This window comes from Embiotoca jacksoni, unplaced genomic scaffold (assembly GCF_022577435.1).
Source record: "Embiotoca jacksoni isolate LCO1_2020_lvr unplaced genomic scaffold, fEmbJac1.0.p SCAF_4, whole genome shotgun sequence".
NCBI classification, from domain to species: domain Eukaryota; kingdom Metazoa; phylum Chordata; class Actinopteri; family Embiotocidae; genus Embiotoca; species Embiotoca jacksoni.
Window position 1 is genome coordinate 12,531,252 of NW_027185392.1, and position 27,652 is coordinate 12,558,903.

The window sequence follows — 27,652 nt, forward strand, 5'->3', positions numbered from 1 at the left end:
AGCACCCAGATTTTTCCAAATACACAACTGCAAACCTCAATTCCAGCAAAGGGAATAATTAGTTACTTTCCACCACAAGTAAAAGAGCAATAAGAGAGCCCAAGAGATATTTGACATAAAGCATAAAAAGCACTGGTGTAGCCAATTACAATACTCGCCAGGTTTCCATACAAATGCAATGCTCTGCAAATATGAGTTGTTCATTTATCAAAATAAAATGTTGGTGGCACAAATTCTCCAGTATCATTAGACCATTGCAGAGGAAGAGAGCACAACAACAATGAGAAAACAACATTGAAGGCATGATGTACTTCTGACATTTCTGTTTGTTTCATGTATTATTTTGAAGAGGGCTCACTCCACAAAGATCTGACGTGTTCCTGTGCCTCTGTCTTTAGTGTCTTCAGTGGAGCAGAAGCTTTTGAGTAGACGTGCTTTAAATGCTTCTGGCTCAGTCAAGCACGAACACTTTTTGAAATGCCCAAATGGAAAAAATGCATTAAAAGATGGATGGAAATGCCCTTAATGATAGCTTTCCTTCATTTTAGGTGTGCCATTGGGCCGGTACGCTTAACAACTTGGCCCTGAAACTAACACACCCGAATAGAATGCAAACATTATTAATTTGCATTTAATTGGTTACTTCTGCGGTTTCAATGCAATTACGAGTCAAAGTATTGGCCACGAAAAGGGTCTAAAGAGGTAGAAGTTTTGCTCCAGCTTGATTGTCATTAATGTCACATTAAGTACCGTAATTACTACTCTTTTTTTCAAGTGTTCAGTGGGCTATACAGTAAGAAATAAACATTTATTTATTTAACATAGCTACTATACAGTAAGTTTTACAGTTCTATGTGAGGTACACTTTGACTTGTCATAGCAGGAAGTACACAGGTGTTCTGCTCTGGACTGCCAGTAATTCTTCCCAGAGAGGCAACAAAGACAATTCCAAAACCCTGGAGCTGAAATACATAACTGAAATGCAGACATTATTACTGTTATTAGTTACACCATTTTTTATGCCATGAAATGTCAAAAGATTTATCATTATGAAGGACTAATAGATCTGTATCTAGTTCTTGATTGGTTGGTTTTGCTTTTTAAATATTGTAAATGTCACTTCAGTGATTTCAGTGGAAGAAGCCACTTTAAACCTCTCGCATAGAGGGCACTTGTCATAGCAGGAAGTACATAAGTGTAGCAAATAACATTAATGATGGGTCTGGTATATTTAGCAGTGTCAGTACTTAATCCGAGGGGCAACGTAAACAACACCATGACCCCGAGACTAAAAGACGTAAATGGAAAGCAGACGTTTATAATGTTATTAGTTACACCAGTGTTTGACTAGTCAAAATTTCTGCTCAGAGAAAGGTATAATGACTTGGATTTGCATAAGCATTTGACAGGTGTTGAGCTCAGGGCATATTCCTTTCTCCCAGGAGTCTTCCCCGCTCTGAACTCAGACAGCATCATTTTCTAATAAGATTTTCACGGGCTGTTGAGGGTGAGATTTCTCTACTTTTATGTCTGCATAAAAACACTGGGATTATATGCGTCTATCAAAGAGTGCTGGATGGTGAAGCTGCAACCTCCTGAAGCCGTGGTGAGTCAGAGGGTATAATAGCATCTTTTATCACGTGCAGGTGATGGGAACGTTGACAGTCGGTGCTGGTTTGCTGGTAAATCATCAAAGACGGGGAGTTCTGGGCCTGTCAGAACACGGCAGCGCTTCACTTCCTTGAAGCTTCCCCCCCACCTCTTCCAAAACACACACATTAACACACACATAGAGAGACAAACACTTTAAACCTACGCACAAATGGATGGGTGAGGTTTGACGTGTTTGACCTCTTCACCTTTGCCCTCTAACTAATTTCCCCTCTGTATAGGAGGGTCTCCCTCTCCCTGTCTTCCAGTCCACTTATGTTGTCTCTCTCTGTCTGCAGACCTGAATGAGTGCGGGCTGAAGCCGAGGCCCTGTAAACACAGGTGCATGAACACATATGGGAGTTACAAGTGCTACTGCCTGAATGGCTACATGCTGATGCCTGACGGGACCTGTGGAAGTGAGTCTGTTTCTCACAAACACACACTCTTACAGCGCTGTTATCATCCTCATTCTTGGTATTGTTGTCTGAAATATGGATGTTTTCATTTCCTATCTGTTTTCTTCCTCATCAGATTTTTTTTCAAATCTCTCGTGCGCTTTGTAGCCTGTATGTGCCAGTAGAAAGCCTTTTTCACATCACTACGGATGCATTCATCTGAGTTCCTACACAAGGCAGTGTTGATGACATATGCTCTCTATTGTGAAATACATTTTCCCACGCATGTGAGCACCTCTGACAGCTGCTGCACAATCCTTTGATAGACTGTTTTGATGAAAGCCCCATGTTGATTCGCTTCATTATAGCAGCTGTACAGTCTGAAGAACCCCTGTGAAGAACCCGACGGCTAAAATGAAAAATATGAAAGAAACACAATCTACAGAGCTTCGAGTAAATGCACAGTCTTTATTGGTTGCCCTGAGGTATTCCACAGAATATGAACTGAGGCCTGCACATGTCTCCCTGTACATTCCCACTGTTAACTATGTTCTCCTTATGGTTCCACTTGAGGATGCTGTGACTCCTGGTACCTCATTTTAATCAGCTCTTTTATATCAGTGGAAAATCAACTTTCCCCCTTTAAAAGTCGGAATTGCATACCGCTTGAGGCAATCTCAAATTATTCGAGGTTTTGTTGTGTAATGATAGCATGATGGTGTGAAACACCTTGCTGCTCCTCTTTTCTCCCCTGCTACTGCTTTGATCAATAGATCTCTGTAACATTTAATCAGGTTGCCCTGCCTCAGTCATCAAACTGTACTCTAGGGTGCCTGCGGCAGCTGAAGTTGCAGCAGCGGCATGAGCCTCACTTTTAATTTCCTTTTTAGGGTCCAAAGTTATCAAGAGAGGCTGAACAAAATCTGTTCCATCATATTATTTTTTTTGGAGGGTCTTGATCTGCTCAGCATGGCTCAACAACAGTGGTGCTGCACACTGCCGCTTCGATATGGTGCAGATGGATTATCAGTCTTTGGGTGAAAGAGAGGATAAAAGTGGGTGAGGAGAGATTGCTTGAGCTAAAGTGTAAGCACATAGCAACTGCACGGCAGAGGAATCTAATAATGGTAGAGTGTGTGCTGTTCTGTTGTGTGCACCCCAGGGTCAAGCTGGCTCATATCAGAAGAGGCAGGCGAGTGGCCTGTCTCTAACAAATTGACTGGAGGAAAAGGAGTGTGACTGTGGATGTGAGGAAAGAAAGTGTGGGTGAGAGCAGGATAAACTGCCCCCTCCCCCCTTGTACTCCCTTGTGGCACCAGCGTGCGTTAATATGTGCTGTGTTTCTCTTGTATCCGTCAGACGCTCGCACTTGTGGTATGGCCAACTGCCAGTACGGCTGTGAGGTGCTGAAAGGAGAGGTCCGATGCCAGTGTCCGTCGCCCGGGCTACAGCTGGCTCCGGATGGAAGAACCTGTGTGGGTACGTCCCAGTCTTAATATATCTTCACAGGCCTGAAAATCGAGCCCTGTGTTAACACTCCCATCCACGAACAACTTCTGTAACGCATGACAGTGAAGATTTTTCTTTATGTGTTATTCTCAGCCTTTCAATTTGCTGGGTGATAATCAGATGCAACTGTTTTGGCAAAGGAAGAAGACAACTTGGCAGTTGAAATGTAATTTGGGAACTCAGACAAATCCTCTTAGCAAGCAAAGCTTTCAAGCTGAATTGATCCAGAATATTTACCAATACATATTTTTTGCTTTGATCAAGGAGCCTATCAATTTATCAGCCCTTCCCTGCCAAATATTGACTTTAACCCACTTACTTGCTCCAGCTTTTACAGCAGAAATATGATCCTTAGCCCTCAGCCTTCTCCCTTCCATTACAAGTTTTATGTGGCACTGCTCCTCAGATAGGAAACCTAACAGATGGGGGCAGTGGAGGCAGTTAACCTGTGTCAGGTTTAAACACAGGCTGTTCCAGTCTGGGCTGTTCCTGTTTCGCTGCCTGATCGTCCCATTTAACTGCTGAGTGGCTAATGGGGGGGCAGATTTCTAAAGGTTGATTGGCACAGGTGCTACGATCATTTGAAAATCAATCTTAAGAGTAACTAATGTGTTTGCTGTATGCTAAAAAGAAAACATTTGTAGTGTTTAAAGTGTTTTTTGTTTCTTTGTTTGTTTTGAAGTTTAAATGTATGATCACATTATTTCCAGCCTACAAATATTTGTTCCCATTCCTCTTGAATCCTCCATGATGGATGAATTCAAAACTGTTTTGCTTTGTTCTCCAAATGGCCTCAGAGGTCAGAGTTTATCTTTGCTCAACTTTGACTTGTAGGATCTCCTTAGTCTACCAATAATACACTGTGGGTTTTATAATTATATTTAGTATATTAACACACCACTAGACTACAAACTGCAACTTCACTGTCATACACTGTCTGCAGTGTGTGAAAGCTGTGATCAACATTTATTACTGGCGTTAGGGCAGTGCCATCACTTTTTTTTTTGTTAGTGGGATGATTTCATTCAATGTATACACATAATGTGCCATACCTTTAATAGTACCCTTTATAAGATGCTATCAAGTGATTGTATGTCGAGCAAGGAAAGCCATTTACAAACAAGGATTAACCCTCATTTGCCTTTTGTTTTTTCCTCTTTTTGAAAAAGTTCCAAGCAAACAAAAACTTTAAGAACAAAAGCTGACACACTGTTACACTGACAGTCAAGTAAAACAGGGGGAGCTGGGCATTGTTCCACAAATAGGCAAACAAAAGCAAAGGGGGATGAAACTTACACAGGACTCACAGGAACAGAGATGAGGATAGAAATGACTAACTGACAACAAAAGACGGGAACACACAGACAATATACTCTGAGGAGAGGATAACACAGGGACAGATGAAACTGATCAGGGTGGTGTAGATCATTACAGAAGAGGAAAACACACAAGGACAGGAAGGAAATTAACAGTAACAAAACATAAACATAAAAAAGTAAAAACACAAGGATCAGAGGCACAAAATCAACATTAGTGTGTATTAATTGGGTCAAAATACAATGTAATTAAATATTAGAGTAAATTCCCATGCTGCTTGATGAAATACTTTAGAGAAATCATGTAAGACTTTAGTCCCACAATAAGTCAAAACAGTGATGATGTGGAAATAATTTTCAAAACAATTCATGACAGACTGTGTTAAATACAAAAAACAAATAAAATAAGATGTGGCATAAGATCCAGGCAAATGTTGAAATCCAAATAGTTGGCTGAAACGAACCTATTCTGGAAACATGGCCTCAGTCTTTATCTCTGTGCTGCAGCTGTAAAGGATCTGCTCCTAATCAATTTACAAAAATGGATCTTTGTTTTTTTGTGTGGTTTTTTTGTATTTTAAGTTGCAAGGAATTTGATAACTAGCTTTTAATCTTTAGTTTATCAAGAAAAAGTACAAGTGAAAGAGTTGAGCTGCAGTCCAAAACTCCACGTTTACCAGTTTGATAAGTGTGGTGCTACTAGCTGCAGTATTTGTTGACAAAAAGTGGATTAGGGTAGAAATCTCTTAAAATGGATGTATTGACTTGTTTTTACTCTGTGACAAAACCCTCTGATTAATGAGAAAGAGCACTGATGTTTGTGTACTGTCAGAGAAGTTCAGAATGAGACAGCTTCATAATTTAATGCTGCCTCTGTTATTGCTTAATGTATCACACGAGTTGTCTAATAAAACACAATTGCAGGGACTAATATTGCTGATATACGAGAGGAAATCAAAAAGTTCTGGAGATGCTTCTGCTAAGCACGGGTGGAGCACAGCACCAGAAGCTTTATGAGTCTTCTGAGTACTTCATTTGATTAACATCAGCACCTGAGTTACTATAGAGTTTAGTGACCACTGGCAATTGCATTTGCAATTTCTGGATCTTGATCTGAAACTTAACTGGAGAGCAGATGTGGCACACACAAAAATGTGACCACATTTACGTTAATTTGTGATTTAATTTGTCATTGTTTATTTTTAGCGACTTAATGTGTAGAACATGAGCTTAGGAATTTAAGTAATAATTACAGAATGTAATTTAAACTCATGGACTGTACCGAGGGGCAGTAAAGAATTGCAGTGCCTCAAGAGGAACTGTTGACACCGGAGCAGTTACGCGCAGGTTACTTTAGGGTGTGACTCACTCCTCAGATGCAATCAGTCTTCCTTCCACCAGGCACCCCCTTTTCCACCAAGGCCTCCCTTACATCAGGCGCTCCCCTTTCTACCAAGCCAACCCCCTGTCAAGAGGAAAGGTAAAACCTTTGGCTGCACTAACTGTGTACAATACGGCTCAGAGAACTGTAATCACTGTTTTGTGTGTGGTGAACTAGGACACCGAGCAGTTGGTTGTTTAAAAAGAACCAAGCAGCAGGTAAACGGGAGTCGGTCTCTGTCAAGGGACAGCCAGAGACCATCCCACAACTCCAATCACAACCAGTAACCTCCACATGTAAACAACCACATCAGAAGCGGAAAAAGTGTAACCATAAAACCAGACACTTGAGCCTGCCAAAAACACAACCAACCCCTGTAGAAATCTCTCGTACTGTGCCACTAATTAGTAAAAAGAGTCTGCTAAACTGCTTAATTAGTGGTTATGCAGTGACAGTTTTATTTGATTCTGGCTCACAAGTAACCATCATTGATAGGTCATGGAAACTGACATTCATTCCCCATTATGCAGTGAGGCCCCTACAGGCTTGATCCAGGGGAAAATCTTGACCTATGTGCTGCAAATGGACAGTCAATCCCATACGATGGGTGGGTAGAGCTAACAGTCAACCTCCCAGGCAACACCAGCCCCGACCTTACCATGTAGGTCCCTTTCCTGGTTAGTCAGGTCCCCCTCCCCCAGCCTCTGCTTGGGGCTAATGTCCTTAAAGAAATAATTAACAGCCAAGAGCCCATCGCTGATGCACAAGCCTTAGTTATCAACCTTCTTCGGAAAGTGCTCGGAGTGGAAGAAGAGCAGGCTAAAGCCACGGTCAGCTTCATTCAAGCTCATAAGACATCAAGCTACAGTATGCAATGACCTATCCTCACAGCTTTTGAACAAAAAGACTGTGCCGGATCAACACCCCCTACCCCCCATACAGGACTTTATTTACTCACTCGGAGGTTACAGCGGGTTTTCCGTCTTAGACCAAGGCAAAGCCTACCACCGAGTCTTCATTGCCGAGGGATCCAGACACCTGACTGCTTTCACAACTCCATGGGGTCTGTATGAGTGGCTCAGAATCCCTTTTGGTTTGTCCATTGTGCCAGCAGCCTTCCAAAGAAGTATGGAAGAGATGCATGACACATTGAGAGATGAGTGTTGCATCCCTTATCTGGATGACATCCTCTGCTTTTCCCGGTCCTTTGAGGAGTATGTTGAAGTGTTGCGCCATGTACTTCAAGCTTTGCAGCGTCATGGAGTAAGTGAGCAACAGAAAGACCCTGTGATCGGAAACATTATGGAGTTAAAGATGAAGAGTTCTGAGATAACTGAGGAAGGGAGCAGGACACTCAACAAGCCCAAAAGAAAGTTGTCACGAGAGTGGAGCAGACTACATCTATTGGGAAACCCCGGGTCGCAAACAATTAGTCCTGCCCACCACTTACAAAACAACAGTCCTCACGCACCTCCATGACAATATATGGGACATGTTGGTGTGGAAAGAGTCCTGGGCCTTGTGAGAGAAGGATTTTATTGGCTTTTTATGAAAAGAGAGATTGTGGAGTACACCACCAAAAAGTGTCGCTGCATAATGCTGAAAAAAACAGTAAAACATGATAGAGCACAGATGCTGAGTCTTACATCAAGTTCACCTCTTGAGCGCGTATGTTTTGACTTTCTCCACCTCAAAACCAGTTGAGGGGGATATAAGTACATCCTGGTGGTGGTCGACCACTTCACCAGATTCGCACAAGCATACCCAACCCAAAACAAGGCTGGCAAGACAGCAACTGACCAGATCCTCAGCAATTTCATCCCTCGGTTTGGGTACCCAACTAAACTCCATCATGATCAAGGTCGGAAGTTTGACAATGAACTGTTCAGGGGTTTTAGACAGCTGGCTGGCGTGAATCATTCCAGGACTTCCCCATACCATCCGCAAGGCAATCCCTTGGAGAGGTTCAATCGGACTTTGTTACAAATGCCCAGGACATGAGAAAAAAGAGAAGGAGAACTGGAAGGATCACCTACCTCACATTATTCATGAATACAACTGCACTAAGCACGAATCGTCAGGCTACTCGCCACATTACCTGCTCTACGGCCAGCACCCGCGTCTTCCGGTCGATTTGCTTTTTGGACTTGTAAGGGAGGATGACACAAACACACCAAGTAGATATGCTGAAAAATGGAGAGGGAAAATGATAGAGGCATAGAGTATGTTTACTTACCCCTCCCTTGGTCAACCAACCTACCAGCCAAGACTCTTTGTTAGTGCTACAGGGACACAGACAACATTTTATACATACCAGTGCCCACAGTCATACTTACATTCAATACAACCTACACACATCATCCTATCCAGTCACTAATTCAATTCATTGCTATTAAATAGGTGACAGAATTAGTATGGAGTATCTAGAACACACTTTAAGATCTTGGGTACCTCATTGAAGCGCCTCAGGAGGAACTGTTGACACCGGAGCAGTTACGCGCAGGTTGCTTTAGGGTGTTACTAACGCTCACTGCTCAGATGCAATCTGGAAGAAGAACTGAACGCTTCTTGTCTTCATTGCTGCTGAACTTTACTTGTGTCCTACAGGTTAGTACTGGTGGAAACTGCCAACGCTCACTCTTGGGAAACCAAACTGTATGTGCATGCTAACTGTATGTACGCGCCATTGCAGCCTGAATATTGGCAACCTGGCAACCATGGCAACCTGAATGTTGTCTTGCAGGGATGTCACTAAGGTTATTTACTTTTGCACAGTAATAATTTAAGCTCCCACACTGGTGTTAGTTACAAAAAGTGTTCATATGTCAGTTAAGAATGAGAGGCAATCTGGAAAAAGAACTGAACGCTCTGTGTCTTCATTGCTGCTGAACTTTATTTGTGTCCTACAGGATATTCATTTTTGTCGCTGTGGTACCATTCCTGGGACCCATAACACAGACTTCCAATTTTTTGTCAAATGTTTAGGATACAGAGAGACTTCATAGGGAGCCACATACGCTGAGTAGGGGTGGTGGGATTACTTTGTTGTTCTGGGCAAGAAACTCATGCAGTTCAGGATGTTTTCCTTCAGATGCCTCAGTCTGACCCTGGATGGTGCACAATTCTGCGAATGGCTAAAAAAAAAAAGACCTGTGTGGTTGCGTTCCTGTCCCATTGTGCCTTTTTTTTTTTTAATCTTGAACGTTCTGTCCCTCATGAAATGTGAATGTCACACCTCATCTAATTGTTTCATTGCATTAGGCTATATGAAGCATTTCAAGGGTCTTTGTTGGGGATTTCCAGAGGTTGAAAAAAAATTTGATGTGTGCGCTCATGTTTCAGATCATCCCAAATGCACACATGCCAGTGGCACAAAAACACGTGTAACTCAGGTGCCGATGTTGAATAAGAAATATAACATGCAATACTTACAGGCTTAAAGGCTAACCCTTGCTCCTTGCACTTAACTGTGCTGCTCTCCATTTGTGTGCAACATGAGCAGTCACAGAACCTATTGATTACCCCGACATGGTATCTGTAACTCTAAATACGGGCTAAAATATCATGTTTAACAAGTTGCTACTTTGAAAGTCAGAGCTGTCTTCAAAGCCAGATATGACAAAGGCGGCTTTTGTTTTAAGCAATATTAATATTTTTAATATATATGTGTTGGCCCTGTGGTAGACTGGCAACCTGTCCAGGGTGTACCCTGCCTTCGCCCAAAGTGAGCTGGAGAAGCTCCAACTCCCCCGTGACCCTGTTCAGGATAAAGCGGGTATTGATAATGGATGGCTGGATGGATATTTTTAATAAAGATGAGGTTTTCATGCAAGGTGCATTAGTGTGTTATTTAAAAGATAATAATTCACCACGGCCCTGGCAGTAGCAGGCTAATGCAGCTACAGTCTCCGACTGTTGGCCATTAAGCAGCTCCACTGGAGCAGTTTAGGATTACGGTCTTTCCTGATGAGAACCTCAACAGTAGTTGTTATGGCGATGAGGGAGCTCTGTACACTAACTTCACTTGTTTGTTTTCCCAGGATGTCCAGGTGTCTCAGTGTTTTTAAAGTCCTTTTAAACAACAGTCCCTGCAGCACCACAGATCCTCAGCTGCATTATGCAACAAATAAATTAATGATTTTTAAGGCAAATGCTTTGAGCCTCCCAGTGTCTAAATATTAATGCCCACATGCCTGCGAAGGTGATCAATAGAGACACTTAGAATAGGTCTTTAAATAATAAAACAATGTGTGTGCATAGTATTGTGCTCACAGAGCAGAATACATAATATGCTTTGTTCATAAATGAATACTAACCAGGGAAGTTGAAAAAGTCTTCTGGTTTGAATATCAAAGTTGGTTTAGATTTGGATTACATTGCATTGTTAATCTTGACATTTTTCATGGTGTTGTTTTTTTTTATTTATTTATTTATTTTATATGCACGTAAACAACTCTGAAGGGCAACTTTAGTGAAAATGAATGAATTGTTTTAATTAATTTGATCTGTATCCTTTTTCTATTGCAGATGTGGATGAGTGTGCAGCGGGGATAGCAGTGTGTCCCAAGTTCAGGAAATGCATAAACACCTTTGGTAGCTACATCTGCAAGTGCCACGAAGGATTTGACCTGCAATACATCAATGGGAAATACCAGTGCATAGGTACTGTCACAACGTGTCTGCAGTGAGGCTTTTTCAGATACAACTTGCAAAGGTCACAGATTTGTTGAGAACTTTGCCTTTCAGCCAAGTTATTTTTAGTGAAATAGGTGTTTGTGGTTATGTCAGATATTAAAGGAATGAGGTAAAAGAAATCAAACATGTCAGAAATGCACATTGACAGTGTTACAGGAACTGCTTTGGAAATTTTATTTTAAAAAGTTAGTTCACTTAGAAGCGCAGTGACTTTATCCTAAAAGTTTGTTTTATTTATTCTCAAGTAGTAGTGCCAGCCATTGGTGGAAGCACAATTAAGTTACAATCTCAAGGATTTCCGTTTCTTCTCTTTGGCTGCACCTATGGCAATAAGCAGAAACTGTTTTTTCTGACTAAATTTCCCAGAAATTATTATTCAAAATCAAAATAGTAAAATAAAACAAAGTCTGTTGGGAGAGGCTTATAAAGCAGGACTACTGCAAGACCTGTATAAAATCACTGAGTAAAACCCATAACCCATGTGAGGGTCAGAAAAGATGCGAAGAGAAATCGAATGAAAAATAAATTGGATCGAAAAGTTTTCTAAAATTTAAAGTAATACTAAACTAAGAAAACAAAGGAGAGACAGGAAGCACTAAAGAATACCTAGGATTTAATTCATTTTCACAAAACCACTGCAACACTAATTTAAACAGCTTGTATAATTATTATATAATGATTTGTACCATACTATATACTAGCCACCCACAATTTGAATTCGTAGTCCGTACAAAAATACATGACCTTAAACCATATATCATCTCTAATCTTCTCCAATCTTTGTTTTATCCACATCTAAACAAACCTTCAAAAAAGGTTAAAAATGTTCACAGTGAAATCATTTGGTGGCAGTTGCTCCTAAAATGCTTGAAAGTCCTTGCAGCTCTGTACCTCAGGGTGAATGTTTATCAAATAACATTTGTAATGATTTTGCTGTGGCATTCATGAACGGAGAACTACTATTCACCTAAATGCTTTCACTGACATAAACTTTGAGCCCTGCTTCAAGTGAATGTGAAGCAATTAGCCTTTGATATTGTGTCTGAAGCTTTTTACGGTCTTTCACCCAGCAACTAAATGCTGTCATGTCTCCATTATCTTTCAGATGTGGATGAGTGCTCTCTGGGTCAGAGCCACTGTAGCAGCTTCGCCACCTGCTACAACACACCAGGCTCATACAAGTGCAAATGCAAGGACGGCTACAGGGGGATGGGCCATGACTGTAAACGTAAGAACTGTAGACAAAACCCTGATGTTCACTTTTGCAAAGAGGGACAGGGCCTCACATGTTTTCTTTTCTTTTCCTGTGATTTTTAAAAAGGTAGAAAAGCAAGCAAGAGAGAGAGGAATAGCCTCGCAAGCAGAGCTGAGACTGAAATTACTTTCTTTGTAATGGCTGTCAGTCAAATCACCCTGGTCCCCTATCGCATGTGCTCAGAGTAACTCCATTTTTGACATCTGGCCAGTTTAATCAGCCAAAATAAGGAGTTGTCATCAAATGTGAAATATTTATTTTCCTGGTAGTTTGTCTCATTCTGCTCACTGACACACATTTCATTAGTCTGTGCGTCTGCAGTTTTTACAGTAGCTCAGAGGACAAGAAGTCATTTATTTTCCACAGTTATTTAATCATTTAACAGACAAAACCAATGTCAGTCTATGGCAAAGACGATGCCTACTGCAAATACTTCAGCCTGACGCTCACCCAAAGGGTGTGAGCCACAAGTGCTGCGGGAGTCGAGTTGCAATATCCTATTTGTGTATCACATATCAGAGTCACCTGCAACCCAAGAAGGCAATAACTGAGTCCAAACCACTCTCTTTTGTCCGCTCCTCATTCGTCACTCATGAAACCCTTTCAAAGTCACCTGAAAATCCCCAACCCCCAACCTATGTCCCTGCGCCTGACGTTAAAAGAGTGTGGGGTAATGCAGGAAAAGGAGGTGTAACTTTAATGACATCAGCAAGGGTAATCTCGGGGCACGGCAGCCGGTTTGATCACAGAAATCATTCCTCACACAGAGCGGCTTTAGCTTGATGCTGCACGAACTCTGGCTTTAAGTACACAAAAGATTACCAATCAGAGTTACCACAAGAATGGATAAAATCACACTATGAAAAAAAAAAAAGGAACCACAGCAGAAATCCTCTAAACATGGGCTGTTTTAGTGGTTTTGTTTGTGAAGTCTTGAAGCCATAACTAATTCTCTCTTCTAACAGTAACCACTGAGTGAATGTGAACTTATTGGCTTCTTTTGCAATTGTGAGCTTTTGTTTCAGTGAGATTTGAGACACCCAATTTGTTTAAGGTTGCTAACATTTAGTTAATATCAGGAGAAGCCTCAGTAGATGAAATAAACCCCTGATCTGCAAAAGTCAGGCTAATTATTTCAGTTAGTGTGCAATGCTACACCTCATTAACTCTTAAGTACTCGTATTTCACTGCTCCATCTGCATTCTCTTATCATTTCAGCCATTCCAAAAGTGGTTATTGACCCCCCGAGACCAGGGAAACTGCCTCCAAATCATCACAACCACATCCCAGACATGGATCAGAAGAGGTTCACCACCGCCCATCCACCAGTGACTCAAAAGAGAATCTCCTTCATCCCAAAGTCATCGACCACCACCACCACCACCACCACAACTACAACAACCACAACTACAACCAGAGCACCTCTGCCTCCCAGGAAGGTCACCCCACCTCCACGCAAATCTCCAGTTCCCACCCGGAAGCCACCAGTTCCCACTCAAAAGCCCTCCGTGCCCACCAGAAAGCCACTGATACCCACACGTAAACCTTACATCCCACCACAGCCAGTGGCTCCCACCAGGAAACCCCTGCCGCCGCCACTACCGGTCACACCAGTTGACAACACCATCCAGAAGGAGGTCACCAAACAGAGAGGGGATGTCCACAGTAAGAACTGGCCTTTTATTTTATTCTGCTTTATGATCTTGTGAAAAAGTCCAATGATTATTCCTCTATTATGATTACCATTTAAAAAGAAAAAAAAAATGGGCTCCTAAGTTGCTGAATGCTCCTCTATGTTCACACACTATAGCTGATGTCTTTGAGTCATGGCTGTTTGGTGCAGGGCAGGTAGTGCACAGTGAGTGTTTACAGCTTTTTAACTGAAAACAGCTGCCGTGTCTGAGACTAAACCAGAACAGTAACGCCTCTCACTACAGAACAAAAACAATGGAGGGACACTCCAGGGTCAAGGGATGATTTACATTACATGTAGAGACATACACATTGTTCATAGAAATATATTTACTATTAGAGCAGCTGAAAGGGCTCGGAAGACTGACGAAGGTTCTAATCTCTGTGTTTTGAAGTTTGATGTGGGGATGAACCTTCTGTTTACTTTTAGGTCACAGGCCGTTGGCACTTCTATGCCTCATAATTCATCTTCATCAGCTGCCTGGCAGGTCTCTGCAAACCAAATTGGAGCACATTTGCATGTTTCTTCATGTGAATCCGAAAATATTGTGTTTATTATGAAATATTCTGAGGAATGAGGAGTTTATATTTACCTGACAGATGATGTGCAATGTCATATTATTTTTGTGCTCAAACATGAATACATGAATGTAACTTGTCTGTGCAGCTGACAGTCGGTTCACAATGTGTACACAGTTTATTTGTCAACTAACCACACGGCAGTTTCAATACTAAACATTTAGCAAAACTTTGAAGATAATTTATAATGTAAACTGCTAGAAATGGTTGGAATCAAAGGTCACTATTAACACCAGATTGGATATAGGGCATTAATGCAATCAGTTTTTGATGAGAACACTTGGCTGAGCCACAGTGTTACCACTGTGATACTTAATTCTCTTGTAAAAATTCTAGGTGATAGATATTTAAATCCAGCTGTACCCACCCTCAAATTGCAGTGTGATACAGAAAAATTTGCGAAATAATGCCAATATCTACAATACAAGAGATTAGGCTCACTAATTGCAGTTTTAAAGTAAGAACGTTTTCCTCTCAATGTAATTATCTTTTGGCTTCAGTTAAAAAAACACAAACTGGTGCTCACCCAGTCTGTTGTTTATCCACGTCACACTCCGTTTCCTGCCAAGCATGAATCTGTGACACCAATCGCATTCAGAATGCATCATCAGTCTTTGTTCCAGTTCCCAGTTCAAAACCGAATAATATAATTGAATTCAAAATAATGAGAGGTGATTTAGACTGTTTCTTTTTGCTTTAACAGAAGGTGCAATCATGTGCAATCATCCCATGCTTTCCTCTCACAATGATAAATGCATGCACCTTTTCAAAACAGTGAATTATTTCATAATGAGATATCTATGACGTGAATTATTACACCTGTAACATTCAGTCCAAGCCTGAAGCCATTATTTACTTTTTTTAAATATGAAATAGATTTTCCTGGAGGTAAAATATTTACGGGATAAGGGTTGTGGAATTCTATATTTCTTGAACAACTATCAATAAATCTTACAAAATGACCAAAAACAACAATGAACTGATCCTACAAAAAATATTGTCTGTGTATCAAAAGCCCTACAGAGCTCAGTCCTCTGTGCCATAAAGCTTTATTGTTGTCAGAAAACTTTTAGAGACACATCGGTGAGCCAGAAGTTGCACGGGCTGACAACAAAACTCCACCGCCCTCCACTAGTGGGAACAGAGCTGTAGGTTTCAGTAACATATTTTGTGGCCTGGTTGAACCATTGTTAGAAAAACATGCAAAGGGGAATAATGATTTTTAAATTGTGGTGCTGTGAACCCTGACAAGCACATTTATTCACTACAAATTCATCATTTCTTTCACAACTGTTTTAGGAAGTTATTTAGCCTAAAAGATTCACTTCGTCAATGGGAATAAAGGAACATTTAACTGACTAAGCACCACATGATAAAGTGGAGTGGGAAAGGGTTTGAAAAAGACTAATGCAACATAAATAAAGAATAATTCGTGCCTTATTCTTAATCCTTTACATTACAAAAAAATTAACATTAACATACTCTACATAACTTAAGTAAACTTGCACATTATGATACACAGGCAAACGGAAAAAGCAGCAGAAGGTGACGACTTACACAGACTGTATAAATAGCAGTGGAAATTTGAAATGAACAGCGAGTGTCTCTGCTCAGTTTTGGCATGACTGTTTGTAGGCACAGCAAAACTCAAGTGTTTACCAAAAGGCATGGAGCTGTTTTCATGTAGCAATGTCTGATGAGATGCAACATCTAACTATCAAAGAAGAAGTGAGATAGTGCTGTTCCTACTCACCTTGGCAGATGGCAACACATAATTAGAAAAAGGAAAGAGAGAGAAGATTACCTTAACACCTGTCTGCCCTGCTTGAGGGAGACATCAATCTAATAGTCTGCACCACGGCAGAGCAGCTCTCGAAATCACAGCTTCCTGTGTATGGTTTGACTAAGATGAGAGAGTGAGGAAGCAGAGACATCACTGAGTGATTATTCAAATAATTAAACAGAAAAAGGAATAAAAATGAAAAGAGCCCAAAGTGGTGTGAAGAACACTTCAGCTGTGCCTCAAAGTGCAGGTGTGCAGAGTATTGTAAATTCCTTTCAGTCTGGACCTGTACACTCAACAATATCATTACTCTCCAGTGAAATCTTATCTGTAACCCTCACTTGTTTTTGCATACGTTAAAAGAAAAGCTCAACATTTATGTCAAATATAATGAAAAGATCAATACCTACCTCAATATCTTGGTGTTAAGTATAAATCTGGAGTTGGAAGGTGGTCATCTTAACATAAAGAATAGAAATTACAAATTTCAAAAATCCGAGGGTGTGTCAAAAAGACTGTGAGTCACTGTCCAAAACCGAAAGAGGCGCATCAGGTCACAGGCGCAACTGGATGGGTTTTCTTGGACACTCTCAGGATTGTGCACCATGAATTTGTCCACCAAGGTCAGACTGTCAACACTGAGCTCTACTGTGGTGTTCTGAGGCGTCAAACATATTTTTGCAAATAACCTTTCCAGCTAAACAATAGTTAAGGTACATAAATGCTCATAAAACTACACATTTCTTTGTCACTGTTTGTGTGAGGATTAAAATGCATATTAGTGACCTTATAAAATGCGAATAGTTTAACTTTGAAAAGAGGTATGCTAGTTTTTCTCCCTGCTTCCAGTCTGTATCCTATTAGTGAGTTACCTCCCAGTTCTAGCTCCATGGTTAAGACACTGACATGAGAGTCGAATTAATCTTTACATCTAAGTCAACAAGAAAGGGTATAAACATATTTCCCAAAACATAAATATATATGCTGTCTGCAGGATGAGGAAACCCTAAAGCTTTTGAGACTCATAAAATGTTTCCAAAACCCTCTGATTGTGTCAAAAATGTGTTTACACCAAGCCAAAAGAAAAGTTGTTTATCTAAGCTCTATACAGGCTGGCATTTTGGAGATATAGGGTTTTCATACAAGTGTGATGGTGTAACATAATGTCAACCAAAGGAAAGTTAGCTACCCTGAATCTGAAAAAAAGAAAATGATGAAATGTGCATATTTGTCTCCAAACTGTAAAAAGTCAAGGGGAAAAGTGTTCTGCTGATTAATCGTGAACCTGTTTGCTCAACATTTTGGCAGACATAAACAGGCTACATTTTGGCAGCAAACACTTCAGCACTTTTTTGATCTCTCAAATATTTGGATGGAATTAACCATTCAAGGTCAAGGGGGAAATGCACCAAAATGTAGTTTGAAGACAAAGGTTTTTAACAAATCATTTCACAGGAGTCTCTTCCCCATATTACAGAGCTTTGGTATTCTGCCATGCAGACATTGTAGTTTGTTTTTTATGTACTGACATTTTGAGATGTGAGATTCCTGCCAGAATAATTGAGGTGACTGGGATTTTGTTTGTAGTGCTCAAAACAGAAACAGTGGCCCAGTTACTCTGGATAATCCACTGACCTTGCTGGGAAAAGTTGGCATTTGAACTACTATGCCAAAGAAAAAAAACACAAGAACTGTTGACAGTAAGGTCCATAGTTTATACTGTGTAACTGGGGCATTATTTCTGGAAAACTTCTTGAATTCTTCAAATTTACATTTTTTATTTTTGTAGTGGCTCATAAAATTCCATTCACCTTTATTGTAGTGAGGTAGGTGTATAAATAGAAAACTCAACTCTGGGTAATAATATTATTTAGTTTTGGACTTAAGTACATAAGTCATACATGTATACATACATACAAACTGTCAGCAGCGAAAACACATGTAGGATAGTCAAACACAACTATTTTTTCCTTGTCACTGTCACCGTTCAAATTACTGCTGCTTTGATCAGCATATCACTGGATTTACTCTTTATATATCCACTCTACGACTGAATGCAATATTTTTAGGGGAGGGGGGGTAATTCCTTAGAAGCACAGACACACACACTGAGACCTGGATGCCTGGCATTGTTGGAGAGCCTGGTGCGACCTCCCCGCTCTCGGATTCCTTTGACTAACAGACTCCATCGCAGTCTGTCAGGTGGTTGTGACCCGGCATGGGGATAGGCCCTCAGTGCTGACTGGAGGGACCACATGTTAGGGACTCTGGGAGTTAACAGTTCAAGTGCAGGTTACATTTCATTCATGGTGTAAGCACAAGAATGTGCCTCGGGCGCTGAGAAAGAGTTGATAGTTTGTCTCATTAAATTCCACCGACGTGTTTTATCTGCAAATACAATGCATGGTTTAATGAAGATTTTTATCTGTATTTTTCATTTTTGTACCCTATGAAGAACATTTTAATGAAGGCATTTTAAAACCAGCAGAGTCAATTATAATTCCAATCAAATAAAATTGTCAAAGCAGCTCTCTCTACAAAAGGTTTGTCAATGTAAAAACATTTTTTTATGCTGCACACAGTTGACCTTTACTAAAGGTTGGCCTTTAGTATTTTGTGCAGTGTGACCCCATTGGAGAAGCACAGAGGCTATTTCAGGACTGGTTGTGTACTGTGTATGTGTGTGTGCGTGTACTGAAGCTCCTGGTTGTGCAGCAGCAACATTTGCCCAGACGTTGCATCAGATTAACCACCGCCCTTTTCCTCGTTAAGATTCACATTTGACTCCGATAGGTTTTCTCAGGTATTCTGATCATCCATGCACTGTTATTAAGTGTGCTTAGCCCTGGCTATGCAGCCACTAAATCGTGACATTGATTCATTCTTGTAAAGTCCTTGTTGAATAATGAAACAAAGCCATACAATAGCCACAAGCAGATGACAGTGAACAAATATAACACCTTAGTTAATCCTTTATCTAAACCTGCATCTCCCATGTCTCTCCTCAGTCCCGCGGAAACACGGCCACAACACCGTCCTCGACATTGATTTTGACATTGAGCTCGGCAACACAGCTGATGAAGCCAAGGATGATCCAGGTAAATGCAGCACAATTGACGGAGACAATCAGCAACAGCCCCGCTCATACGTCTTAAATGATGACGGACGAGCCACACTTGCTATGGGCAAAATGAAACTGACAATCAACTCCTGCAGTGGGGTTGCGAAGGTGAAGGTGTTACAGTGACCAGATGTGTTGCGATAGGGCTTTCAGCAGGGGGTGACACATGACATCTGGCCGTATCCGTTTAAATTATGGCTCACAGCCCGGAATGCCAGACTTTACCACTTTTTACATTATGCTTGCTTGATTGCTTGACTGCTTGAATGATTAATGAATCATTTAGAAGCATATAAGAGCTCTGCTCTAAACCTGCAAAGTACTCAAGAGTTTCTGCAACAACAACTGGGCTTTTGAGAAGAGACAGAATTTTCTGTCATGTTTGCTCAATGTGATCTATTGATGTCAATGGTATGCAGATTAAATTGCCTAATGCTTTAGCTGCATGTTTATTTTGGTTCACAGTGCATCAATTGATATACTGTGTCAAGAGAGAAGGCATTTTCATTGGCTCAGAAAATGAACTGAAAAGTGTTTATTTGGAAACCCTATTTCAGACACAAAATGATGGATGTTACTCTTATCTTTGAACCAATTTGTAGAGTAATGCATGGATAAAACGGCAACTGTTGTGCCTGCTTTGCCTTAATGTTATTGTCTGGGAATCATCGCTGGGAGAGAAATCATCAGTCATTGAATATTATGACTGTTGTAACCATAATCTATTACATTTTGGTCTATTTCATGCAGACAATATGGTTTTTACATAGAGGTACACTCCCTCCCATACAGACACGTAGATATCATCAGTTCCAGTAACTCATATATATGTATTTTTTTTTTTTTAGATTAATGCCTTTTTACTTGCGACTTACGCCAGCTCCATTTCCATTGGATTTTTTTCTCAATGCATCGGCTCTCTTCAGAAACCACAACAATTGTAAACAAATGTTTACACTCTTATTGTATCATCATATTAATCAGAAAGTCCTTCAGCAACTCTTTTGCTCCTGGCAGAGTTGGGGGCACACAGCAAGGCTCCTGTGAAGCATTATGTAGAGCAGACTGAAGCCTACAGCATGTCTCCACTTCTCTGAAATGTGTGTTTTGTGTTATCCAGAGTCGGGGTATCTGAGCTGCTCCTTTGATGATGGTCTTTGTGGCTGGATCAGAGACAAAGACGGAGACCTGCACTGGGAGACGACGCCTGATCCATCAGGTAATTGAAGGGCAAGGGTCAATTCTCACTCACACACTTTTAATAAGAAAAACTGTTTGTTTTGGGCAACCTGATATCCACCTGGTTAGGGCGCAAAGCACATGGAGTCCCTGGTTCCTGGTTCACTTCCCGGCCAGCCGGACCTTTACTGCATGTCATTCCCCTGCGCTGTTTCCCCATATTCCTTGTTTGTCTACACTGCATCTGAATAAAAGGCAAAAATGCCCCCCAAAAAAAATCATCTTCAAAAGAATTGTTTGTTTATAGTCAGTCCATGGAAATGAGACTAGCAGTGTTCCATCCTGACAGGTACACACAAAGACAATCAAAGCAGTTCAGTTTTGTTCCACAGGTCAAGATGAAAATTACTCGAGGGAAGTAGTTTGTCTTTTCGGGAGATTAGTGCGATACTCTACAAAGCGATGCAAATGAGAAGTGGATCACGCGACCCATCAGCGATACCTGTGGCTCTCATTAAATGGGAATTCGACACTGTTTCTATTTGTGTTCATAGGAGGGGAAGTTGTGGTAAATTATTCTGAGAGGACTCAGAAGAGGCAGTGTGAAGTCTAAACAGTGCAGTGTGCTGGCACTGTTCAAGTGAGAATAACTACATCTGGCCCCTACTGCCAACTGGCTTAGTTTTGCAGTTATTAGTGTGTTTCCAGACATTCAGCCTTATTTCAGCCAAGTCTTTTGTTTCTTCATCAGTGTGAATAAAAATGTTTGCCCAGACCTTTGAGTTCCCACGTATTCTACATAAATCATAAGCTAATTAGAGTAATTCCACTTAAGAAGCAACATTTATATTTAGCGTGGTCTGTTGTCTGAGATTGTCTAAGTTATGAATACATAATTATTATTTTTTACTACATCTTCAGTGTATTGTGAAGCATGTGACTACTGTTCATCACTTTATGATAGCCAGTCACTGACAAACATGCATGCCTGTTAGAAGATTAGGACAGATTTTGAGGGTGCTCATAATTTATGCAGAAAGCCTCTGTGGCCCACTGATACGTATTGCACCCCCTGCGGTTAACACCAACCATACATGGATCTACTAGATAAGCAAAATACATCAGCATTAATCAGCTATTACCCAGAAGCTCTTTTCACCTTTAAATTTTTAACACTATAGCTATCATTAACTAATGCATGAATTAACAAAAAAATTGCCAATGGCATCTGGCAATATTTTAAAGCGAAGTAACATAAGTAGGTCAAGTCTTTATCAATTATCTATTTTTGCAAGTCTTATTTTAAAAGCATCAGTTCACCTAAATTTCAGAAAACAGTAAGAGGAAAACATTTTCTTACATTTTGGGTTTTTATTTCTTTGCAGTTAAGTGAATTAATCTTTTTTTTTTTTATTTTTGACAACTCAGTCAAAAATAGTCTTTTCCAGACAGTGCTCCACTTACTTGGGACAATCCACAGACCTCATTGGCAACAGCTTGCATGTGATTTATTTCTTGTAGTGAGGTCTGTAAATTGGGTGGCTAAACCAGAATATTTGTGGAAAACTGTGCTGTCGTTCAGATTTTCCAATGTTATGCTTCAGTGCTGCGCACACACGAGTGGAACTCAATGCACCACTTACTGTAGTAGTAAAAATAAACACATCCCAAAACCTTAGCAAATAAAACCATAGCTATCTGCAAGGGTTGAGTCTATTGAGTAAGTAAAACAATATACCTACTTTTGTTTTTGTTTGTGTAAACTGTTTATCATTTGGAGAGGGTTGCTTTTCATGTCATTGTGGGATACTTTAACTTATTTTGTTTCCAGTCTGTTTAAATCAACTTTTTTTTGGTTCAGTTTAGGTTATGAAACCAAGTACAATAAAGCATGGTTAATATTATACATTAATCATGCACATTTTGTACAGACTGGTGAGTATATATAATACATTTAGAAAAAAGTGCACAATCACAAACACTTATTATCTATAACATTACATTATTAAGTGAATTTCAAGGATACAATAACAATGTACAGCTGCAGTGTAAAGGTGGAGCCCCCTCACAGCAAGGGAAAATCTTTTTTGGTGCCACATTTTCTAAGTTGCTGTCCATTGTTACCCATTAACACAATTCAGCGTTGCCTAAAAAAATTATATGAGCATATTTCATGAATTGACCATAACATTCATTACTTGTCTTCGCAGGTGGGAGGTACCTCACTATTCCTGAAGCGGGTAACAAGAGGACTGGACGAGGGGCCCGGCTGGTCCTCCCACTGACTGATCCCTGGAACGACGGCAATCTGTGCCTGTCTTTCCGGCACAAGCTGGCGGGTCACCATGTGGGAATGCTTCAAGTGTTTGTGAAGAAAGGAAAGCAGTACAGTCCAGCAGTATGGGGTCGAACAGGTGGAAATGGTTGGAGGCACACCCAAATCACATTATGGGGCACGGGCCTGGAAAGTGTAAGTACAACAACAAACATGTCAAAGAAGTTTACTTATATTGCAAATGTTGAATTTTAAATGATTATTTCTACAGCCTTTTTTTTTTTTGACAAAAGTGAAGAGATATTTGTATTCTTATTTATAAAAAGTAAATTAAAGGAGGAGGCTGCAAATTTAGTGCCGTCTACTTTGAACAAGTCCTCTCTCATCAAAAAGCAACATGTGAGGGTTGTTCCTCTGCAGAAGTACCTCAATGTGCAATGTGCTGCTGTTCATCAGGTGATCCTGAAGGGGGAGCGTGGCCGAGGCAGAAGTGGAGAGATGGCTGTGGATGACATCACCTTGACAAAAGGCTCCTGCACAGAGGAGCACAATCTGAGGAGACTCTGACTGACAGAACAGAGAAAGGCAGAGTGAAAACAAGAGGGAAAATCATCTCAAAGAGAACTGACTCTATTGTGAAACCCCCTCACTCAGCCTGGGCCATCACTGATCCCTCCCTCAGCCCCCCTCAGACATCCTGTGAACAATATATGAAAAATTGTGAGCCTGCAGAACAGTGGATTTCTGTTTCTCAACTGGCCATTAATAATAGGATTAAAGTGAATCCCATAGGCGGATCCCGGCAGGACACTCCAGTTGTTTCAGTGTCCCTCCCACTCCTTCAGCTTGTTGCTCTGAAACCTGCATGTACCTGCCTACCATGAAAATGTCCTCCACCTAATACAGCCCTGGAAACCTTCCAGCCACACCACAAAGAGGCCCACATTCACTTAATTTCTTCCTGGAGAGAGGATTGTTCCTTTTCTTTGGAGTCCGCTTTGGCTTTGCTTTGATCTTTAACCTACAAGCCATCATTTTCTTTTGTTTAGTTTTCTTTGCTTGATGTTAAAACATGTGGCCAGGGTTGCAAGCGGTATACATTTTGTTGAGGGTTGGAGATTAAAAAAAATTGTTCTGATCCAGATTACTCTTGATGTAGACCCAGAGAATAAAAGTAACTATTGAGTCAGTTTAGCCCGGCTTTTGATTATTGAATCTGAGCTTTTGGTATTACTGGTTGCTGCGCTATAGCACAGTTTTGTCTGTAGCAGCTCAGCTTTTCTTTTGTTGCTACAGCATTTCAAAGGCCTGCTTGGTGGTAGAGAGTTAAAATATTTAGCCCCTTTTCTATTCTAACCTTCTATTGAAGCATCATTAAGTTGGTTAGACTCTCTACAATCATGTTTTTCAGATACTTGAAATATGTAAAACAAAATCAGTGTATGATTTATGAGACCTGCAAATCAACAGCTACTTTATATTATACAGTATGTGCTTTGTTATCTTAAGTGCAGTTTGTTACAAAGACAATGAAACCAACAACTTTTTAAGCTTTCACAAATTGTATTATTGTAAATGTAACTGTGTGTACATACTCTATACAATCTCGTTTGTTGTGTGGTTTAAATGTAATGTAAATTCATGTATGAATATTAATTGGATTTCAAGTGGTTGGTATTTCAACGTTTAATTAAAGAACATGTACACAGACGGAAACCTTGTGTATTGCAAGGGTTTATTTAAAGTGCACAAAATGTGTGTTTGTGTGATATTAATGCTCTACCTGTAACTTTTAAAGCACATAGTTGCATATATTATACTGTGATAATGAAGGGCATCGGCTGGAATTTAAAGGCTTTCTGTAAGCATGGTTGCGTTAACCAAATTCAGATCAATCCAGACCAGTATGTAAATAAAATACGTTTTACTGATATGTTACAAAGCAAAGCATGTTTTTTTTTGTTTTTTTTAACTTTTTTTTACTTATTGTAGCTACTGACAGAAACAGTGTTTAAAAGTATAACTGAGGTCAGACTTATTTTTAAAGGTATCCCTTTATGTACAGCAGTATAAACAAAAGGTTATGCAATAACTAGAATTACCACTAGCGGTTGGATGCCTCTACTAACCTCTCAAGTTGTAGCTTGTATGTATAACTGTCCAAACTCATACAGATTTTCCTGCAAAGACGCTATAAATTCTAAAAAGTGGTTCACACAACTTCATCCTGACCGCACATGCAATCTACAATTACAACAATTTCTAAATGGACACCAAGGGGTAATGTCTCCAACTCAGTATTTGTAATTAATGTGAAACATCACAATCTGCCCTTCTGCTCTTAAGTTATTGTGTTAAATAATAAACAGACAACCATTACTTTATCCTACTAGATATTTGTGTGAAATATTGTCATAATTAACATATACATGATATAGTTATGGCCACAAACATGTCCTTTGAACACCAAAATCAAATTACTTCATTGTTGAGGCCAAGTGACCATTTGTGCTAAAAATGAAAGACATTCCCTCTCGGCATTCCCAGATGCCGTGCTCACTAGCAAGGGTTGATGTGAGGTGACATTGACATTGATCTTTGACCTGCGTAATCTACTCAGTTTATCCTTGAACAGAAGTGTGTTTGAGACACATTTGAAGAGATTCCCTGAAGGCATTACTGAGAAATTGCATTCACAGTGGTAAACAGTTGTGAACTCGGTGACCTTTGACCACCAACATCTTTTCAGTTCATCCTTTAGTCCACCTGAATGTTTGTGCCACATTTGAAGAGATTCCATTTAGGCGTTCCTGAAATATTGCTTTTATGAGTTATGAGTTTATAGTTATGGCCACAAACATGTCCTTTGAACACCAAAATTGAATTACTTCATTGTTGAGACCAAGTGAACATTTGTGCCAAAAATTAAAGACATTCCCTAAAGGCATTCCCAGATACAGTGCTCACTAGCAAGGGTTGATGTGAGGTCATAGTGACCTCGACCTCTGACCCCAAAAGTATATCCATGAGTCCAAGTGAACATTTGTGCCAAATTTGAGAAAATTCCCTCGTGGCGTTGCAGAAATATCAGGTCACCTCGCACTGACCCGTATGCTTGTGAGAGACCTTTGACTCTGACCACCATAATTGTGTCAGTTAAATGCAGTACAACATTAATGTTTTAAGTTTGTAGAAATTCCTTCAAAGCGTTCTTGAGATTTATATTAACCAAAACGGGAGGGACGGATGAGAGGAAAGTAAAGCTACATTGACCTTGAACTTTGACCACCAAAATCAAATAAGTTTATCGTTGTTACCAAGGGAATCGTTTTAGCGAAGTTTGATGAAATTATCTCAAGATGTTCTTGAGATATTGCATTCCCAATACGGGACGGACAAACGGACAACCCAAAATCATAATGCCTCCGGCTATAACATAAAAATGTCAGAGCTCCACTGAACGAGAGGAGAAAAAAGGAGGGAAACTATTTGTTGTTACAATAACAAGGCAGGTTTCATACAGTTTGAACAAACTTTAGTAAATGTCTGAAGAGGAAACACATTTATCATGATTGTTGAGAACTAGGTTTTCACAATGTACTATAATTTTTTGAGAAATAAACAAAACTGTCTTTGTGTACAATGATGTTCCAGAATTTCAAATTATGATGGGTAAAATGATTAAAGTATAAGATTACATTGCTTCTCTTATTCATGCATTCTTATGGCATGGCTGTGCTTGGTTTATACAACCAGTTTTACAACAAATTATTGCAGTTCATAAACCTTTGTCTGTAAACATTGTGTTTCCTTTTTACAGGCCCCCTTACTTTATTTGGCTGCACTCGCCAACTTTTGGAGTACTTTTATACAACGTGAATAATTTATATGTCATACTTTTATTTAATAATCAGATATTGACAAATCCTGAAGCAGTATTTAAATTCAAGACAGTAAACATGTATGCAACCAAAGACTGAATAAAAAAATGAAAGGATCACGTCATTTAAATTACCTTGAATGTATTATTTTCTTTGAAAATGAAAGTAAAAACATATGGAGCACAATAATTTGCACAGCAGATAGCAACATTCTTTAAGATAGAAAAAATAAAGAAAATGTTCTTCAGAGATGACTGGCACCAACCATCCGTTTCTAGTCGATAGACTGCTAAAAGGCACGAGGACACACACATTGATTTCATATTTTAAATTCCTCATTGACTTTCAAATTCATGTCATCTTTATTTATACAGCGACAGGTGATGTCGTCCACAGCCATCTCTCCACTTCTGCCTCGGTCACGCTCCCCCTTCAGGATCACCTGATGAACAGCCATGAAGCATGCATGTCTCTAAAGAATAGTAGTTATGTGATGAAGTTGAATAGAAACCCTCGAAGTAGTTCCAGGCATTCCAGGTAAATGAGTGTTATTACAAGCAATGCAATACATATCCTTCACAGTGTTACTAGTTATTTCTAAAGCTAAAATGGTGTAAACTGATTAGTTTGATATATGGGCCTTTCTCTGGCAAGTGGCCATTGCACATTATGAGCACAGTAAAGAATGCAGTTTTTCATTTTCACCTTATTCATTTTCATAATATTTTATGATATCTCAATAGTTTCTATCACATATATGGAAACATTTAAATTGGTGGTAATATTTGCAGCACTTAATGAAACTCATGATTTCCACAAGTTCAGCGCAGGTAAAGTTTTGACAGTTAATTCACACTAAATAGTTTGATGACTTCTAAAGAATGGTTGGATTGTTAGACTAACATTTCTCTATAACACATACACCCCCACAAAATAGC

The 27,652-nt window shown here is 40.0% G+C and overlaps 1 protein-coding gene across 2 annotated transcripts in view; it reads left to right on the forward strand.

Moving 5' to 3' along the window:
• Window positions 1-24,764, forward strand: part of npnta (nephronectin a) — a 53,111-nt gene extending 28,347 nt beyond the window's left edge. For both annotated transcript variants that reach the window (XM_069166723.1, XM_069166722.1), the window contains 9 exons: window positions 1,950-2,069; window positions 3,408-3,527; window positions 10,782-10,916; window positions 12,055-12,177; window positions 13,423-13,869; window positions 19,267-19,356; window positions 20,500-20,598; window positions 22,769-23,028; window positions 23,290-24,764. In XM_069166723.1, the coding sequence (XP_069022824.1) occupies window positions 1,950-2,069; window positions 3,408-3,527; window positions 10,782-10,916; window positions 12,055-12,177; window positions 13,423-13,869; window positions 19,267-19,356; window positions 20,500-20,598; window positions 22,769-23,028; window positions 23,290-23,400 (1,505 nt within the window). In that variant the 3' untranslated portion in view covers window positions 23,401-24,764. The remainder of the gene's footprint in view (window positions 1-1,949; window positions 2,070-3,407; window positions 3,528-10,781; window positions 10,917-12,054; window positions 12,178-13,422; window positions 13,870-19,266; window positions 19,357-20,499; window positions 20,599-22,768; window positions 23,029-23,289) is intronic.
• Window positions 24,765-27,652: the final 2,888 nt, after the last annotated feature.